General features: G+C 47.1%; 1 protein-coding gene and 1 pseudogene across 1 annotated transcript; both read right to left on the reverse strand.

The window, feature by feature from the left end:
• Positions 1–1,209: 1,209 nt before the first annotated feature.
• Positions 1,210–6,417, reverse strand: LRRC23 (leucine rich repeat containing 23). The gene is made up of 6 exons (XM_007469394.1): positions 6,258–6,417; positions 6,071–6,180; positions 5,366–5,619; positions 4,145–4,275; positions 3,360–3,496; positions 1,210–1,496 (listed from the first exon to the last, which is right to left on the reverse strand). Exons 1-6 carry the CDS (start codon positions 6,378–6,380, stop codon positions 1,235–1,237), a joined length of 1,017 nt encoding a protein of 338 aa, XP_007469456.1. The 5' UTR covers positions 6,381–6,417; the 3' UTR covers positions 1,210–1,234.
• A 9,020-nt stretch (positions 6,418–15,437) lies between these two features.
• LOC103088527 (thioredoxin-dependent peroxide reductase, mitochondrial pseudogene) lies at positions 15,438–16,211 on the reverse strand (annotated as a pseudogene).
• Positions 16,212–19,704: the final 3,493 nt, after the last annotated feature.

Genomic DNA, 19,704 nt, shown 5'->3' on the forward strand with positions numbered 1-19,704 from the left:
GATCTGCGGGGGAGGCGCGGATAGGGCCGGGCGGGCGCATGTGACCCGGAGCCCCCGATGATTCAGGAGCCGCCAGCGGAGGCGCACGTAGGAGCGCGGGGGAGGGGGGGCGTACCGATGGGTTGGGGCGGGGAGGGCAGGAGGAGAGCGATGTGGGAGGGGCCGGGGGCCGCCCACGCGCGCTCATACCCACGCCCCGACCCAGTGGAAAGTAACAGCCTCAGCCTCACGCCAGTGAAGCCCGTGACAGCCTCAGTGTCTCACAAACCCGGTCAGACACGAGAGTATCAAAATGTCCCTTTATTGGAAAAACGAACAACTGTTCCTAACACTCTAGGCCGCCGCCTCCGCAGCTCCTCCGCAGCCAGTGCTTCAAGCATCCCCTGGCCCATCCAGGCCTGGTTCGCACCAGGCCTACCCGAGGGCTGCTCCCGCCCCGCCACTGCTGCCCAGGTGCCCTCACAGAGTCTGGGAGGCTCTGGGAGGCGGGCTGTGATGAATTCCTAGGCCTGGGGCGAGAGAAGGCGTCCTCTGTCTCCGGAAGAGGGGGTGTGGGCCCCCCCAACTGGGAGTCTCCTCAGTCCTGGAGCCAGCATCTTTGGTCTCCTGGAGGAAGAGGACAGAAGCCAATCCTCTGGGCCCCCTGCACTCACACTGCTGCCTCTGCCCCATCTGAAGTGCCAGCTGCCACGCTTCCCTGGTCTCATAGCCTCAGTCTCTTCCTGCCTCCTTCTGCCCTCCTTTCTTCCTTCTGTCCTGTTATTCTTAGCTTTGCTCTTTAGTGCAGGATCTTCCTCTCCTGCCTTCTCTAGGCCCAGCTGCCATCCTCATACACCACGGCCCCCGCCCCCCCCCCCCCCCCGCCCCCGCATCCTCATACACCACGGCCCCCGCCCCCGCCCCCCCCATGCCCCAGACCCAGCATTTCCCATCAGGTGTGGCTGCCCAGCCCACAGCCACATCTCTGCCTGCCACCCCATTCCCATTCATACTGCTTACTCCTCAGGCCTCCTGATGTATCTCCTAAGCCTCTCTCAGCTCCTCCCAGGCTCTTCTGGTTCTTTCTCCTCACCTGTGACTCCTAACCCAGGTCTCCCCAAGGGTTCTCCTTGCCTCTGCCTCCCTCACCCACCTCCTCCTACAGCAACTTCCCTTCCCATCTGCCAGGCCCTTGGCCTCCTCTTCTGGCCTCCCTGCCCCACTTCCTTACTGTCCTTGGAGGCTAGGGGAACTGCTAGATGGATGACTGGTCCAGTTCCAATTCGGGCTCAGGCTCGGCCTCCTCCTTCACCCTCTGCCGGATCTCATCAGCCTCAGCCCTCTCCTCCTCCTCGTAGAAGTCCTTGTCCAGGCGCTCGAGATGCGCCATCTGCACCAGGGCCTCCTGGCGGTAGTCGTTCTCGTCTGCACACGGGTTGTCCAGCAGCACCAAGGCTCGCAGCTTGGGCAGGTTCCGCAGCTTGGCGAGCTCCCCCAGGTCAGCCACCATGTTGCCCCTGCCGGTGGAGTGGGGAGGTGTTCACGAGAGAACGATGGGCTTCGGAGGCCAGCCACCAGGTATGGGCCCTCAGGGGGAGTCTCCCACTGGGCTCCGGTTTCTCTAGAAACGTGGCCTCTGTGGACTGGCCTGCCACGCACTGCCAGGTTTGCTGCAGAGACGCTGTGTAACCCTACTCCTGTCCCGTTCTGCCTTTCAGGGAATCCCTAGGTGCCACTGTCTATTCTGTAATGTGTCATACTTATCTTTTTGGAGCAGCAGAGCTAGGTCTCAGCCCTGTCTTGTAGTTGGGGAGTAGGGGGGAATCTCCTTTGTAGGGACAGATTTCTGTGTCATCACATCTAATCAAAGGTTAGAAGGTAGGAGCCGAGCCAGTGGAGAAGGAAATGGGCTCTAGGGTCATGGAGATGGTGCTGTCTCGGCGCTCCCACAGGAAGGAGCCTGGAGCTGGGGATGGATCGGGGCCTCCCAGCCTGAAGAATAAGCTTCCTCCCCTAAAGTACCTCATTGTAGGATACTGTGTATTGTTTTCATGCTCTTGCCTCACGCCTCAGGGGCTGGACTGTCCTTGCTTGCAGGTCTTTGGCCCCAGGGGCACCTCCCAGTCACTGAGACAACCCCTCTGTCCCACACTTACTTCCAAACATCCCTGGTAAATAGCCACTGAGGAAGGTCCATTATCCCTGTCTAGACCATTAACAGGAAAACAATACCCCCTGCACCCTACCAGACCAAGGGGGCAGAGCTAATTAGCAAGAGATCGCTCCAGCAGTCAAAGCAGGACTTTGGGCTTCAAGGTACAACCACCACTCCCTACTTGGAGACTCTTTTTCCACTGCCAGAATCGAGGATTTGTCTTTGTTGACGAAGGAGGCAATTTCCTTACATCTTTGCTTAAAGAAACACACATAAAATCCTCCGTCCAACAAGAGTTGCTGCAAGAAAATCGCCCCTGATCCTCAGTGCCTTTCCATCTAGAGATTTTCTTTTAAATACTCTTCTCACCTCAGATCTGAGCACGGGGACTTACCTGGTGGCGCAGTGGTTAAGAATCCGTCTGCCAATTCAGGGGACACGGGTTCGAGCCCTGGTCCGGGAAGATCCCACATGCCGCGGAGCAACGAAGCCCGTGCGCCACAACTACTGAGCCTGCGTCCTAGAGCCCGCGAGCCACAACTACTGAGCCCGCGTGCCACAACTACTGAAGCCAGCGTGCCTAGAGCCTGTGCTCCGCAACGAGAAGCCACCGCAATGAGAAACCCGTGCACCGCAACGAAGAGTAGCCCCCGCTCGCCGCAACTAGAGAAAGCCCGTGCGCAGCAACGAAGACCCAACGCAGCCAAAAATAAATAAATCAATAAATAAATTTATGGAAAACAAAAACAAAAACAAACCTGAGCATGTCTTGTGTTTTATAGCAGTATGGAGCCATCCCTTACAGGTGGGGCTCAGGAGAAGAGAGGCAGGAAACTGGAAGGGGAATTGGGGCCCAGGAGATGGAGAAGGGCAGTGGAAACTTATATGGGATGGAGCCAGACTGTGAGTCCCTGAGAACAGGGACCATCTCTGACTCCTTCAGATGGTTCCCGAAACACAGCACAAGGCCTGGCACATAGTACGTTCTCAATATGTGGGTTGAATGAATAGGATTCAGGGGTCTCAGGCTACAAAGGTCTCAGTGCTGTAATTAGGACGGATGCAGAAGAAAGTAAGGACAGGAGGGGGGAGGATCAGGACAGAGGATGAGGTGAGAATCTGGGGGTGGTCTAGAACTGGGGGATTGGGACCAGGGAGAAACATAGGGTCAAAGGTGGCTCCTGGTCAAGGGCAGAGGCACGGTGAGCCTGGAGGGGGTTCATACCTTAGGTTGAGGTACTGCAGTGATTTCATTTCCTTGGAGAAGCCACTCAGAGTTTCAATCTGGTTGTCGCGAAGATGCAAGGTAGTGAGATTGCTTAGGTTTTCCAAGCCTTCCACCTTCTTCAATAGGTTCTGGGCCTAGACCCCAGGATACAGTAGATAGATTGGGAGAGGGGAGCAGGGAGAGGGAAGGAAATCAGAAAGAGATGCAGCAAAAGAGCAAATCTAAGAGGTAGAGAGGGTACAGGAGGGGAGTGGAGGTGGGTAGAGACCCGTGTAGAGAGTAAAGAATCCAGAAGAAGCTGCCAACCCAGAGAAAGCTCATAAGTAACTCCTACTGCCCATCCCAGCGCAGCCACCTCTGATTAAGGAGGAAATTCTTCAACCCACCGCCCGGGCCAAGAGCCTCACTGCTCCACTGAGGAGAAATGGCTTCAGCTCCATCCTGGAATGAGGCAACTCAAGAGGCTAAAAGCCTAGACACGTAAGTGGCCTCCTTAGCCTGATCTGAACCTCAGTTATGCACAAGGTGCTGCTACCTGGATCAAAGCAAACTGTCTCTATATTATCCACACATTGTGCATTATCAGCCCTGCTAGGTGGTGAGCACCTTGTCTGTTTTGACTCTGAATCCACACAGCATCTGGCACTAAGCAAGCACTCAGGAAATGATACCAATTATGATGATGATGAAGTTAGTAGGTGAGTCTACTAGAACCAGGCATCCTGGCCCCCAGGACAGTGCCCCCTTCCCAGCACCAACCACCCTCTGACCCAGTGAGCTACCAGGAAGAGGTTCTTCAGCTTAGGAAGGTTGATTCCCAGGGTACTGTTCAGCTGGTTCCCCCGAAGCTCCAGTGTGTGCAGGCTGATCAGCTTTTGGGGGTCCAGACCTGTCACCATGTGGATGTGGTTCCCTGAGAAGGAGGGTGTCAAGGGTTCAAAGGGCCACTTCAAATGTTCAGCAGTAGAGCCTGAATTTGGGGAGCCTCTGCAACATCTTCTCTAATGCCAGGAGATACGAGGAGGGACAGCTCCAGACTTAAGAGCTGCGGAGCCCTGGACAGTGGTCTGGCAGTCCAAGGGCCCGCTGGATGTGCCCACCTAAGTCTTTGAGGAGCGAGTGAGGGGTGCCCAGCAATCTATATGGCCAACTCCCTCTCCTCCTTCAAGTCTTTGCTCAAATGTCAACTTCCCAATGACACTTGTCCTAAGCAACCTGTTTGAAATCGCCACCCCTGCTCCCCCCTTTTCCTTTACCCTGATTTTTTCCATAGCACTTATCTCCTTTTAACATGCTTTATAAATTTACTTTTTTTTTTTTAATTTTTATTTATTTATTTGTGGCCGTGTTGGGCCTTTTGTTACTGTGCACGGGCTTTCTCTAGTTGCAGTGCGCGGGCTTCTCACTGCAGTGGCTTCTCTTGTTGTGGATCACAGGCTCTAGGTGCGCGGGCATCAGTAGTTGCGGCACACGGGCTCAGTAGTTGTGGCTCACGGGCTTAGTTGCTCCTCAGCATGTGGGATCTTCCTGGACTAGGGCTCGAACCTGTGTCCCCTGCATTGGCAGGCGGATTCTTAACCACTGCGCCACCAGGGAAGTCCCTAAATTTACTTATTTATTGTGATCATTGGGACTTCCCTGGTGGCGCAGTGGTTAAGAATCCATGCTTCCGCTGCAGGGGATACGGGTTTGATCCCTGCTTGGGGAACTAAGATCCCGCATGCCACGCAGTGCAGCCAAAAATTAAAAATAAAATACTGATCACTGATAATTGCCTGCCTCCCTTGACTACAAAGTAAGCTACAGGAGAATAGGGATTTTCTTTGTTTTGTTCACTGCTACATCTCCAGCACACAGAACTGTCATCGTGAACCATCATGAGTGTCCGAATGAGTGAATGAATGAATGCAGATTGCTGTGTGGCACAGCCAAGGACCACACTGCCCACTTCTGTCGGCCCCAGGCGAGGAAGGAATCTTGTGAGGCCCATCCTAAGGCCCCACCTTTGAGATCCAGGCTGGCCAGACGAGGATGAGAGATGCCCTCAGTGTCGCTGATCTGGTTATAGGCAAAGCTGGCGATCTGCAGGTAGGGCAGGTCATTCAACCGGGCACTCCGCAGCCGGTTGCCATCAGCCTTGAGCCAGAGCAGGTGGGTGAGGCAATTGAGTGCGGACAAGTCTGTCAGGTGGTTTTCGGAAACATCCACATAGCGCAGATGGATGTAGGAACGCAGCAAGTAGATGTCTGTCAGATCCCTAGGAGACGGTAGCGGCCGGGGTCAGGGTTAAGAATCCAGCAAGGACTGTCAGAGGTACTGAAGCAGAGGGTAATGTGAAGACGGCTTAGAGTGGAGAGGAGAGTGGCTGACAGAGGGAGGGCTGGGGAGGGGGAAGAGAAGGTAGGTGGGTTCTCAACGGTGCGCAGGGACCTTGTGTCTGTGAAGGGCCGGGAAGCGACACTCTGAAAGACAAGTGAGGGAGTCCAACAGGAATCCCCACCCCCATCCCATACCCTCACAGCCTCCAATTGCCCAGGCCAGCTCTGACACAGGGAGTCACAGCGTCCTGAAAAGTAGACTCTATCCTTCCCTCCTCGCTGGTCCAGGATGCCAGAGATCCAACCTCAGCCGAAACACCCAGGATGGAGGCTGAGAAAGGACACTGGGTCCCACATCCTCCGACCTCTTCTGGTCCCCCATGAACACACCTGTCTTTAACCTCCAGCTTGACGTAAGCATGGGCCAGTCCATTACCCGTCTTGCAGAGCGCAGAAAGCCCTTCCTTCATCATGTCCTCTGTGAGGGGCATGGACATCCACTGCAGGAGGAAGCGGACTCAGGCATCCCTTTCACCCCAGCCCTTAATCCCGGCCCCCTCTGTTTCCAAGCTCTCACTTCCTCGGAGTCTTCTCCCTCTTTCCTGTGGTCCTCCCACTCCTCTGTCTCCTTCTCATCGTCTTCCCTTTCCAGACCATCCAGGTCTGACTCAAAGTCTTCCAGATCATCTTCATCTGGCATTTTTCTTCCCCACTGAAGGCTCTGGAGTCAAATCCAGCTAGGTCTCGGCCCTGAGAAAGAAGGTCTCCTCAGCATCTGCCAATGCTCCCTCCCTCACCTCCATGAATGGGTACCCCTCTCATCATCCTATCACCCCAGACCTCCTGCCAGCGATGCTTCTTTCCTCATCCCTGTGAACATCTCATTTTGACTCCCAACCTCCACTTCATACTTCCCACCAAGGACCCTTCTCACTTGGATGCCTTTCCAGACCCCCAAAACATTTCCTGCCCTTCTCAGGGGCTCCAACTCCTCCAGCAGCTCGGTGTCCAGCTTCCTGGACTTCCCTCTCTTTAGTTCTTCCCACTTCTGCCTTAAGCCACGTTGTCCTCCAAACCTCCCTACCGCCCCCTCCCATCCCCTTCCATCTCTATAACCCCTGCTCTACTCCTTTCTTCTAACTCTCCCACGCCGCATAGACCCATTTCCCTGTCCCCTCTGGGACACCAGCCTGACACGCAGCCTCCAACCCTCTCACTCAATCAATCCTTCTTTGCAAAGGGGCGCAGACCCTGGTTCTGCTCAACTAGAAGCTGTACTGGAGAGGTCTTGGCCCCGAGAGGGAAGGACTGTTTGGTAGAGGGCAAGGGAGAAGGAGTTGTGTACTGCCGTTATGGCAACGGGGCGGGGGGGGGGGGGGGGGGGCGGCACTGGGAAGGTACGGGCGGCCGCGCGCTTACCCACCTAGGTTGGGAGACAGCAAGCCGTGCGCTCCGGTCGCTCTTCTGCGTAGCGCCCAGCAATCCGCCCGGTTCGGCCCGGCTCTGCCACAGGCGTAAATCTGCCCGGCGTCACCTCCAGCTGCCGCCTCTGTTTCGCTAGCACCGTCCCGCTCGGGAGCTCCAGGAAGAGAAAAGAGCAATCCGAAGAGGCGGCTTCTTGGCTTCGGGGGAGGCGGGGGGGGGGGGGGGGGGGGGGGGACGGGCACTCGCCTTCCGCAGCTGGCAGCCGTTGAGAGAAGAGCTGCGAATAACCGAACTGAAAATCCGCCGCGAAGCAAGTGGACCGGTAGTTGCCTGGTTACGAGCCCAATTTCCCAGTCCTAGGAACCCGGATGAGGGGTGGTAATTGGCCCGCTAAAAAAGCCAGTGGGCGTGGCTTAGTAGCGCTGAGGGGGCGGGACAGGGGCGGGGCTATCCATTGCATCATGTGAGACCTTAAAGGAGCCGGACAACCTCAATGCAGAAGTACTGTGAATTCAAAAGAAACTCATTCCCTGAAGCAAAAGGTGGGGAAGAAGGGCAAGAAATACCGAGTGGTGGGTGGCGCAGTGGTTAAGAATCCACCTGACAATGCAGGGGGCACGGGTTTGAGCCCTGGTCCAGGGAAATCCTACGTGCCGCGGAGCAACTAACTGAGCCTGTCCTCTAGAGCCTGCGAGCCACAACTGCTGAAACCTAAGTACCACAACTACTGAAGCCTGCGCGCCTAGGGTCTGTGCTCCCAACAAGAGAAGCCACCACAATGAGAAGCCCGCGCACCCAACAAGAGTAGCCCCCTCTCACCACAACTAGAGAAAGCCCATGTGCAGCAACGAAGACCCAATGCAGCCAAAATAAGTAAATAAATAAACTTATAAAATAAAAAAAAGAAGGGGCTTCCCTGGTGGCGCAGTGGTTGAGAATCTGCCTGCTAATGCAGGGGACACGGGTTCGAGCCCTGGTCTGGAAAGATCCCACATGCCGCGGAGCAACTAGGCCCGTGAGCCACAACTACTGAGCCTGCACATCTGGAGCTCCGCAACAAGAGAGGCCGCGTTAGTGAGAGGCCCGCACACCGTGATGAAGAGTGGCCCCCACTTGCCACAACTAGAGAAAGCCCTGGCACAGAAACGAAGACCCAACACAGCAAAAGTAAATAAAATAAATTAAGACCTCATGATGGGACAAGGAGAGTCTCAGGGAATGTAAAGAAAAAAAAGAAAGAAAGAAAAGAAATACCAAGTGGTATTTGGTCTGGTACCCCCACCAATAATTATTGGTCCCACCCAATAATTATTTTCAGGTAGACCTCTGGCAGGTGGCTTCCTGGAGTGGAAGGAGCCCAGGCCCGATGTATCTTAAGACCTGGATTGTTGGGAATCCCCTGGCCGTCCAGTGGTTAGGACTCAGCACTTTCACTGCCGTGGGCTGGGTTCGATCCCTGGTCAGGGAACTAAGATCCCACAAGCTGCGCAGCGACACCAAAAAAAAAAAAAAAAAGCCTGTTTTGGAGTCTTGACAGATCTGTAATTCGCTAACAAGTTACCTAAGACCCCACTTTCTCATCCATAAAATAAGTTTAACTATACCAGCTGACAGGGATGGAGTAAGAGTGTGATGTATGCTGAAGCAATGTATCGATTGCTAAACCCAGCTTGGGACCATTTCCATCCTCATCTTTTGATGCAGACCTTCTGTGGGACAAAAAGGGAGAAAATCCAGCAGGAGCCCACTAAAATAATCCTCATCTGGCACTGTCATATAAATAATCAACAAGAATTGGTACAGCCACACCCAGGCACTCAAGCCTGTGTGACTTGTTGAAGGAGATGGAAAAGAGAGGTTGAGATGCAACAAATATTTCTGGAGGGACATTGTGCCAGATATTTCTGCCAGTCATTGTGTGAGATGCCTTTGCATGCGCTATTGAATCTCCACATCAGTCCTGTGGGATAGATATTTGGGAGAAGAGGAAATTAAGGCTTAGCGAAGCTAATATTCCTGCATGGGGGAAGGGGAATATTACCAATCCTGTAGAATCTAATGTAAATAAAACAATTAGGTCACAAGGTAACATGTCATGTGATTAATTGTTAACGTGTGCGTTACAGGCTATACAACAGGAAAAGTGGTCTGATGACAGATGTGTTGAGTTGAAAATCGGGAAATACTACCTCGTGCCTTGTCTGGCTTGGCTAATATAGTTCACAGACAAATCTGTTCACTTGGTATCATGGAACTAGCTGGGGTTTTAAAGTCAGAGAGAGCAGGTTCCAAACACACTCCACCACTTAATAGCTGCGTGTTCCTCAGCAGGTTATATCATTTTATTGAGGTTTCATTCTCACATTTTTGAAATGGGGATAAACATGTCCACCTCAAAAGACTGCTGGACACTTAAAAGAATGTGTTACCGCCTTCACTTAGTTAACCCTCGTAAACATCTCCCACCCACCCCTTGCCTGTTTCCTCGGTCCTGGGGTTGTTGTGAGGAATAAAAAAGAGTAAATAGGGGACTTCCCTGGTGGCGCAGTGGTTAAGAATACGCCTGCCAATGCAGGGACACGGGTTCGAGCCCTGGTTCAGGAAGATCCCACATGCCATGGAGCAACTAAGCCCGTGCACCACAACTACTGAGCCTGCGAGCTACAACTACTGAAGCTCGCGCGCCTAGAGCCCGTGCTCTGCAACAAGAGAAGCCACCGCAATGAGAAGCCCGCGTACCGCAACAAAGAGTAGCCCCTGCTCGCTGCAACTAGAGAAAGCCTGTGCGCAGCAACGAAGACCCAATGCAGCCAAAAATAAATAAATTAATTAATTAATGGGGGGGGGAAGAGTAGATAGGAAAGCTCTCTGAAGGGCTAGAAGTGCTTTGCAAAGGAGTTATCACATTGCTGGTGTGTGGAGAAGGGGAACATCCAGGTGGTTTGATGTAGTCGGAGAGAAAGGATGTGATTTTCTTCCTTGGCACAGAGGAAAGGGAGGTATCATTTAGCATGCTTTTGTTAAGCACTTACTCTCGGCCAGGCTGGACTGGCTGGGCACTCAAGGACAGTAAAACACAGGCCCTGTCTTCAGGGGGCTTACGGTCCAGGGATAGGGTTAGTGGACAAGTAATTCAATATAATGAGAAATATGTTATAATAATGAAACCAAGCACTTACAGGGCTTTTACGAAGTGCCAGGGGATAATTTTATAATACACATGTGCACATAATATCACATATTCAGGGCAGAGACTCTAGACAGAGGAGGCGCCGGTGTTAAGTCCTGGAGGAGAAAGAGCTCAGTGTCAGTGGAAGGAAGGCAGGGGTTCTGCTGGCTGGAGCGGAGGTGCACTCAGGGGCATGAGGGAGGAGCAACAGACGGTTGGATTTTATCCCAAAAGCTGTAAGGAGCCGCTGGAGGTTTTATTTTGTTTTGTTGACAAGGACTGAATCGATGCCGTGTAATGAGAGCTAGAAACTCCACGTCCTTCTCAGTGACATCCTTCCCCCTGTGCCTGGTCTAGAGAACATCTCCTTCGATTACAAAAGTACTATTTAATTAAAATAAAAATGCAAATAGTAGAGATGTGTATATAGAGGAACATAAAAGTCCATGATCTCCCTCAGCACCACTCTCATTAATATATAGATTTTTAAAAGACAAAAATGGTATCAATCATACACACATCTGGATTATTTTCATTTAACAATATGTCTTAGACATCTTTCATATTACTAAACATTTATCTACCTCTTTGTTTATAGTTTTCTAAGTCTTCCATTATATAGCTATATGGTAACTTTTTAACTGTTTTCTGTTGAGGTGTATTAACTTTAAAGAAAATTATCAACATTATAAACAATCCTGATCAACATTATAAACAATCCTGCAATAGAAATCCTCATAGATACATCTTTGCTCTTCGGTGTGAGTACTCTGTAATAGCACTTCTCAAATTTTACTGTGCATAGGAATTGCCTGAGGAGCTCATTAAAATGTAGATTCCCACCCCTTAAAGTGATACCATTGCCGCTGGTCCATGGACCGCATTTTGTGTAACATGGCTCCGTGGAATACATTCTTAGGAGGTGCAGTTTCTGGTTCAAAGTGTATGTACTTATCTTTACCAGTCTTAATAGATTGAAAAATAGATATGTCGATATTATTTTTTTCAGGGAGGTTAGTTTATTATGGCATTTTTAAAGTTATAATTAACATGCAATATTATGTTAGTTTCAGGTATACAACATAGTGATTTGATGTTTTTATACATTATGAAATGATCACCCCAATGAGATGAGTTACCATCTGTCAGCATAGAAAGTTGTACAATATTGACTATATTCCCTATGTGTACATTATATCCTCATGATTTATTTTATAGCTGGAAGTTTGTACCTCTCAATCCCCTTCAACTGTTTTATCCATCCCTCCGTCCCCTGCCCCTCTGGCAACCACCAGTTTTTTCTCTGTATCTATGAGTCAGCTTCTGTTTTGTTTCTTCATTTGTTTTGGTTTTTAGATTCCACATAAAATTGAAATCATGTGGTATTTTTTTTCTCTGTCTGACTTATTTTACTTAGCGTAATATCCTCTAAGTCCATCCATGTTGCCGCAAATGGAAGATTTCATTCTTTTTATGGCCAAGTAATATTCCAACACACACACACACACACACACACACACACACACACACATCTTCTTTATCCATTCATCTATGGATGGACACTTAGGTTACCTCCATATCTAGCTATTGTAAATAGTGCTGCAATGAACACAGGGGTGCACATATCGTTTGAATTAGTACTTTCGTTTTCTTCAGATAAATACCTAGAAGTGGAATTGCTGAATCATATGGTAGTTCTATTTTTAATTTTTTTGACGAACCTCCATACTGTTTTCCATAGTGGCTGCACCAAATTACATTCCCACCAACAGTGTGTGAGGATTCGCTTTTCTCCACATACTCTCCAACATTTGTTTTTCTTGTCTTTTTAATAATAGCCATTATCAAATAACCACAAAATTATTTTAATTTGCATTTTTGATTGTTGGTGAGGGGTTTTTTTATATGTCTATGTATTTGTATTTGTATTTATTTTGCAAAATGACTTTTCATGTCCTTTATCATGTTCCTGCTAAGTCATTAATTTTTAAAATTGATTCGTAGGAGCTTTATATGATCTGAATATTAAATGTGGTGGAAACGGCCAGTTTCTTACCTCATATTCATTCTTCCCATCTTTCTCACTAACAGAACTGTTTTTAAACAGTTTATATAAATGAAGTTATACAACATGTGGTCCTTTGCATCTGGCTTCTTTCACTTAGCATTATGTTTTCAAAGTTCATCTGTGTTGTAGCATGTATCAGTACCTCATCCCTCTTAATTGCTGAACAGTATTCCATTGTATGGTTTATACCACATTTTATTTTATTTCTTCATTCATCAGTTGAGAGACATTTGGTTCTTTCCATTTTTTGGCTATTACGAATAATGCTACTATGAACGTTCATGTACAAATTTTTGTGTGGCCGAATATTTCCGTTTCCCTCGGTTATATACCCAAATAGTATCAATAAAAATATAATACTTTTAGTATCAAGATATTGAATTCTATACAGTAATGAATGGATTCCAAAGGAGGACATGATTCTTTGCCATGTGGAGATTTCATTCTAAAATATTTACAGTTTCAACATATTCACTTATTCAACTATGAATATTGAGTGTTTACTAGGTACCAGGCATTTTGCTAGGAGCCTGAAATAAAATGTTACAAATAGAACCAGACCTCATATATTTCAACTAGTTTATTGGCAATTTTTTCCTTACAGGTGGAATTGTAAGTGGATCATATGGTAACTCTATATTTATCCTTTGAGAAACTGCCAAACTGTTTTCCAAAGGGCTGCCCCACATTACATTTCCACCAGCAGTGTTTGAGGGTTCTAATTTTTCCGTATCCTGGCCAACATTTGCTATTACCTGATTTTGATTATAGCTGTCCTAGTGGATATGAAGTGGTATTTCATTGTGGTTTTGATTTGCATTTCCCTGATGGCTAAAGATGTTAAGCATCTTTTTTGTTTTCATTGGCCATTTGTATATCTTCTTTGAGGAACGTCTGTTTAAACTCTTTGCTTATTTATTTATTTTTTTTTTTGCAGTGCGGGCCTCTCACTGTTGTGGCTTCTCCCGCTGCGGAGCACAGGCTCCGGACGCACAGGCTCAACGGCCATGGCTCACGGGCCCAGCCTCTCCACGGCATGTGGGATCTTCCCAGACCGGGGCACGAACCCTTGTCCCTTGCATCGGCAGGGGGATTCTCAACCACTGCGCCACCAGGGAAGCCCTTTTGCTTATTTTTTAATTGAATTTTTTTGTCTTCTCATTCTTGAGCTAACAGAACTTTTATATTACTGGGGCAACACTGTGCCCAGCTTAAAAAATATATATATTTCTCAACCTCCATTCATTGCTGATAGGTCAGTTAGTGAAACTTCTAGAATGTCCCTTTTTCCTCCTCCCCTTTCTCTTACTTCCTCTGTAAAGTAGAAACGTGATGGCAGGAGTTCCAGCAACCACATGGGGCTGTGAGATGACCCAGAGAATATGAGCCACATGCTAAGATGCCAGAACAAAAGTAGAAAGCAGCCTATGATACAGAAAACATCATGAAGCTATCATATCACCGCTGAACTGCCTGTCTCCAGACTTATTTTATATAAAGAGAAAAACTGGTTAAGCCTCTGGGTTTGGGGGATCTATGTTGTAGCCAAATGCAATTCTTAGTTGATTATAACAAATTATCTCAAAATTTAGTAGCTTAAAACATTTATTATCTCAGTTTCTGTGAATCAGGAATCTAAAAGTATCTTAGCTTGGGCTACAGTTATCTGATGGATTGACTGGGCCTGGAGATGGTTCAGTGACATGGCTGTTAGCAGGACTGTTCCTTGCCATATAGGCTTCTCCACAGGACTGCTTGAGTGTCCTCACAATTATGCAGCTGGCTTCCCCCAGGAGAGAAGGAGACCATGGTGGAAGCCACTGTGCCTTTTAGTCACACAGATCACTTCCACTTTATTCTATTTTTAGCAGCTAGTTACTAAGTGCAGCCCACACTTAAGTAGAGGGAAAATAGGCTCCACCTCTTGAAGAGAAGAGTATCAAAGAATTGGTGGGCGTGGGTTTTTTGTTGTTTGTTTTGTTTTGTTTGTTTCTTTGGCCGCACCAAGCGCAGCCTGCGGAAACTTCGTTGCCGACCAGGGATCAAACCCAGGCCCCTGGCAGTGGAAACGTGGAGTACTAACCACTGGACCACCAGGGAATTCCTGGTGGGCATGTATTAAAACCACCACACATATACATTAACTTTTTTTTTTTTTGTATTTTAAAATGTTTACTTTTTATTATATTTTTTTACATTGAATACTTCAGGAAATAAAATAATTACAATGATTCAAATGCATGAATGATTCAAATTCAAAATGTAATCCCTGGATTCAATAATTATCCTTTATAATTATGCCCAATAAATATTAGAAATGTATGTAGGCACTAAGTCAGCTAACAAAATAAGTAAAATAATTATATAAAGTATAAATCTCAGGACTGGGGAACATACATGATCAGTTAAGTCACTTGGCCACTGTAGGTGGTTTTTTAAAAAACATGATTCACATCTGCTTCAATCACATACACATTCATTGCAAGTGTTTTTTGGGGTTTTTTGGGTTTTTTTTCCTGGCCGCAACTGCATGGTATGTGGGATCTTAGTTCCCTGACCAGGGATCGAACCCACACCCCCTGCATTGCGAGCACAGTCTTAACCACTGGACCACCAGGAAAGTCCTGCAAGTGTTAAATTAGACCACTGATGCTAACAACTTAAAACTATGATCTTAAAAGAAAATTCAGTTTAATACAAAGAAACTCAAGAAGAAAATTTCAGGACCCTTGATCAGAAGCTTTTGATGCCTGTCACACTACACTAGTGTACACAAAGGTTCAAGTAAGGCTGATAAAGAAGAGTTGTTTCCTTTTCCCTTTGAAGACATGATCCAAGAAATAGGGGAACTGCACATTCTATAGCAACTAGCCATCCGTCCATACACTGCTAATAAAGGACTCCTTACGTTAGTAACTAACCACGTTTTAAAAGCCTTGGCCAATGTTACAAAAACAAAACATTTAGAGTAATATTTACGAATACAAGCATAATTTTTTTTGCCTTCTATAAATAATAATCTTTGAAATGCTAAAAGTGAGTTCCAGCTGTGGTTCTTTTCTGGTGTGGGAAGCTGCAGGTGCACATGGGGTGGTCTACTGATTTACCTTCTCAAAATGTTCTTTGGAAGCAGTCGGATGGGGCTTGATTGTAGGAGAATCTGGTGTCCAGTTGGCGGGGCAGACTTCTCCATGGGTTTCTACAAACTGGAATGCCTTCACCAAGCGGAGGGTCTCTTCCACGCTTCGGCCTACTGGGAGATCATTGACGCTCAAATGCTTGATGACTCCGTTGGGGTCGATTATGAAGAGACCTCGTAGTGCAAGGCCGGGACCTTCTAACAGCACACCGTAGTCTCGGGAAATCTGTTTAGTCAAATCTGACAAGAGTGTGATGTGCATGTGGCCCAAACCGCCATTCTTCCTTGGTGTGTTTATCCAGGCCGGGTGGGTGAAGTGGGAATCCACTGACACTGCAACGACTTCACAGTTCACATCGTGAAATTCATTGGCTTTGTCACTGAAAGCAATAATTTCTGTAGGACACACAGAGGTGAAATCCAAAGGATAGAAGAAGAGCACTAAATATTTCCCGTTAAAGTCATCAAGGCTTATTTCTTTGAACTCTCCATTGACAACAGCTGTACCCTTAAAATAGGGCGCATGCTGGGTGACGGCAGGGGCATGGCATGAGGAACTGGTGCTAAAGGCGGATTTTGCTTGAGCAGAACCAGACCACAGTGCATTTGTCAAGCACGTTTTTCGAGAAGCAGCAGGCCTAAGGGCTGCAGAGGCAGAAATGCCCCAAGGAATGGCACTCACTTGTCGGACAAGCAAAGTCCGGAGCAACCTTCCTGCCACGGCCGCCATCTTCAGGGTCTACATTAACTTTCTGTCTTTTATAAATACTGAAAATGTTTACCTAGTTTGTCTTTTCACTTTGTTTATAGAGTGTCACCTTAAAGAAATGATTAATCCCATCCTTACCTACTGATTTGAAATGCCATTTTATATATATATATATATATATATATATATATGATTATAATATATATATATGTATGTATGTATAAAACCCTGGACTATTATTTTCCATTGACCTATATATAATATATATAGCTATTTCTGCTCTAGTACCACACTGTCATAACTATTGATTTTTCTATGTATATAATTTATCCTGCTCTTTTATTAGTTCTAGTAATAGAATAGTCTGTCTATTGGATAGAGAAGTAGAGGCATTCAATACATTTTAAGATACTAAATTCTTAAAATAGAAAATGCAGAGTAACTACATATATATGAATATATATATGTATATATATATGTATATATATATATATGTATATATATATGGATGTATAATGATTCATTTAAGGTGGAAGAATCTGGGGTAAGGAGGCGGGTGGAGAGGAAAGTTCAACAGGACTCAGCAACTGGATGGACACAGCGTATGGAGAAGAGGAATATACCCAAGGTTTGCCTGAATCTAGCATTCCTGGGGAAATAGTACCGTCAAGGAAAGGAACAGAAAGGTTTGGTCTTGAAGCTTTGGCAGATGATTGCAATCAGGCCGTGGTGGGAATTTACACCAGAAAAGTCAGTTTATGCTAAAAGGGAGGGCCTTTTGTTCTCTCTGGAGAGCCTGCTGTTAAACATTTACCTGCATATCACTGCTATAGATGTTATTTAGTGTTTAGAGTATAATTTGAATGTGAAAAATGCACGCACACACATATACACACACACTCCTTTTGTTGAAGTGCTGCAAATTATGGCTGATAGAGATACAAAGAAAGTCTTCCTAGGGAATTCCCTGGCGATCCAGTGGTTAGGACTCAGTGGTTTTACTGCCAAGGGCCCAGGTTCGATCCCTGGTCTGGGAACTAAGATCCCACAAGCTGCACGGTGAAGCCAAAAAAAAAAAAAAAAAAAAAAACTTTTTAGTATCTATCACTGATTTTGCAAGGACAGGTATATCGAGATGCTTAGCAGTAAGTCTTTGGGACTTAACTGAGGTTGAAATGGTAGTGGGACATCCACTACCATGGACATGGAGATGTCCATTAGACCCCTGGAAACAGGGAGCTAGAGCTGAGCTTCAAGGTTGGCTGGTCCTTCCGCTCCGCCATGTACTCCAGGACAGCAGTCCGCCGTACTGTACTGCCTTCCCCTATGGCTGAGTCTTCCCGTTGTCATGTGATGGATGCAGAGAGCAATCTGCGACCCAGGTGAAACCATTCACATTCAGCCAGAGAGAGTTTCTTCCTGCTGCTTTCTCATAATGATCTCGGAGGTCAGTGAGATCCGAGGTCATAATAATCTCGCTGACAGCGGTCAGCGATCCTGAAGGGAGATCTTAGTTCCCAGCCCAGGAATTGAACCTGAGTAGCCTGGATGAAAACCAGGAATCCTAACCACTAGACCACTAGGGGCTAGAGGCTAGAAGCAAAGTGGCCCCTGCTCTTTCCCCCGTTGAAAGCACGAATGTTTCAAGGAGACAAAAACTGTAAAAACACGTACAAAGTTTATTATTAGAGACATAGCACAATGTATGGGAGGAGTTTGTTTATTTAAGTCAGAAGCTAAGCAGAAATACACACCCAGAGAGGAGTGTGGGAGTCCTGAATGAGGAGCACCGTAAAGAGGTGATTTAAATCACTTACATAGGACAGTCCTTCCGGGTCTTTGTTTACATTGGGCCAATTATCTCGTTTCTTTTTTCACACCTGACTGGTCCCAGGACCCTCCCCAAAATACATGCGCCCCCAACATGCGTGTGCAACTTTTTGCTAAGATGGATGACACCACAGAGGCCTGTGGGTGCATGTCCACACTGATTACGGGGTGGGGGCCCCTCCCTTTTTGACCCCCAAGGAGCCTTCCTGCGCATGTGCAGACAGGGAAGTCTTCCTTGACCTCAGGAGTGAGCGCCTTATCTCTTTACTTTAGCAGAGCTGAGCTTCTGCCACTAGCTTTGTCCTTGGAGTGTCTGGGTGAGAACAAAGCTTCAGTTTTACTCCACTTGACAAACCCCAGCTGTCCAGCCCAGGGGCCCATCTATCTCCTATCTCAGGCAGAGCAAAGAACCTTCTTTCCCATCATACTCCACTACCCTTGGATTCAGTTTAATGTGAGATGATAAATGAGATGATCCTTATAAGATGCCCTTTAATACCATTTGGTCAGAGTTTCTCTGACTCAGTGGAAAGCATCTCGATATACCTGTCCTTGCAAAATCAGTGATAGATACTCAGAAGACTTTTTTTTTTTTTTTTTTTTTTGGCTTCACCGTGCAGCTTGTGGGATCTTAGTTCCCAGACCAGGGATCGAACCTGGGCCCTTGGCAGTAAAACCACTGAGTCCTAACCACTGGATCGCCAGGGAATTCCCTAGGAAGACTTTCTTTGTATCTCTATCAGCCATAATTTGCAGCACTTCAACAAAAGGAGTGTGTGTGTATATGTGTGTGCGTGCATTTTTCACATTCAAATTATACTCTAAACACTAAATAACATCTATAGCAGTGATATGCAGGTAAATGTTTAACAGCAGGCTCTCCAGAGAGAACAAAAGGCCCTCCCTTTTAGCATATACTGATTTTTCTGGTGTAAATTCCCACCACGGCTGATTGCAAGCTGGCAACTCACAATGTCATGTTTCCACTATACAGATACAATAGAGATAAATATTGGGTTGGCCAGAAAAACCCGAATGAATTTTTGGCCAACCCAATAATTTCAGTTTTGTTAAGGGCTGAATTGTGTACCCCCCAAGTTCATAAGTTGAAGCCCTAACCCCCAGTACCTCAGAATGTACCCATATTGGGGATAGGGCCTTAAAAGAAATAATTAAGTTAAAATGAGGCCACTAGTGTGGGCCCAAATCCAAGCTGACTGGTGTCAGTATAAGAAGAGGAAATTTAGGAAAGCCCTGGAGGTCCAGTGGTTGGAACTCCATGCTTTCACAGCTAAGGACCGGGGTTCAGTCCCTGGTTGAGGAGCTAAGATCCTGTGGGCCGAGAGGCGTGGTCAAAAAAAAAAAAAAAAGAGGAAACTTGGACACAGAGGTGCATGCACACAGATAAAAATATGGTGTGAGGGCACAGAAGAAGGCAGCCACCTTCAAGCGAAAGACAGAGGCCTCTGTTAAAACCAAACTTGTTGACACCTTGCTCTTGGATTGCCTCCAGAACTGTGAGAAATAAATTTCTGTTGCTTAAACTATTTTAGCATTTTTGTTATGGCAGTCCTAGCAAACTAATACAAAAAGGTAGTAAAATAATTACAAAGTGATGAGTTTTGAGTACTTTTTAACTTTTGTTTTAATATAATTTATTTAAATTATATTTGTACAATTTTAT

Source organism: Lipotes vexillifer, unplaced genomic scaffold (genome assembly GCF_000442215.2).
Source record: "Lipotes vexillifer unplaced genomic scaffold, Lipotes_vexillifer_v1.1 scaffold395, whole genome shotgun sequence".
In the NCBI taxonomy this organism is placed as follows: Eukaryota; Metazoa; Chordata; class Mammalia; order Artiodactyla; family Lipotidae; genus Lipotes; species Lipotes vexillifer.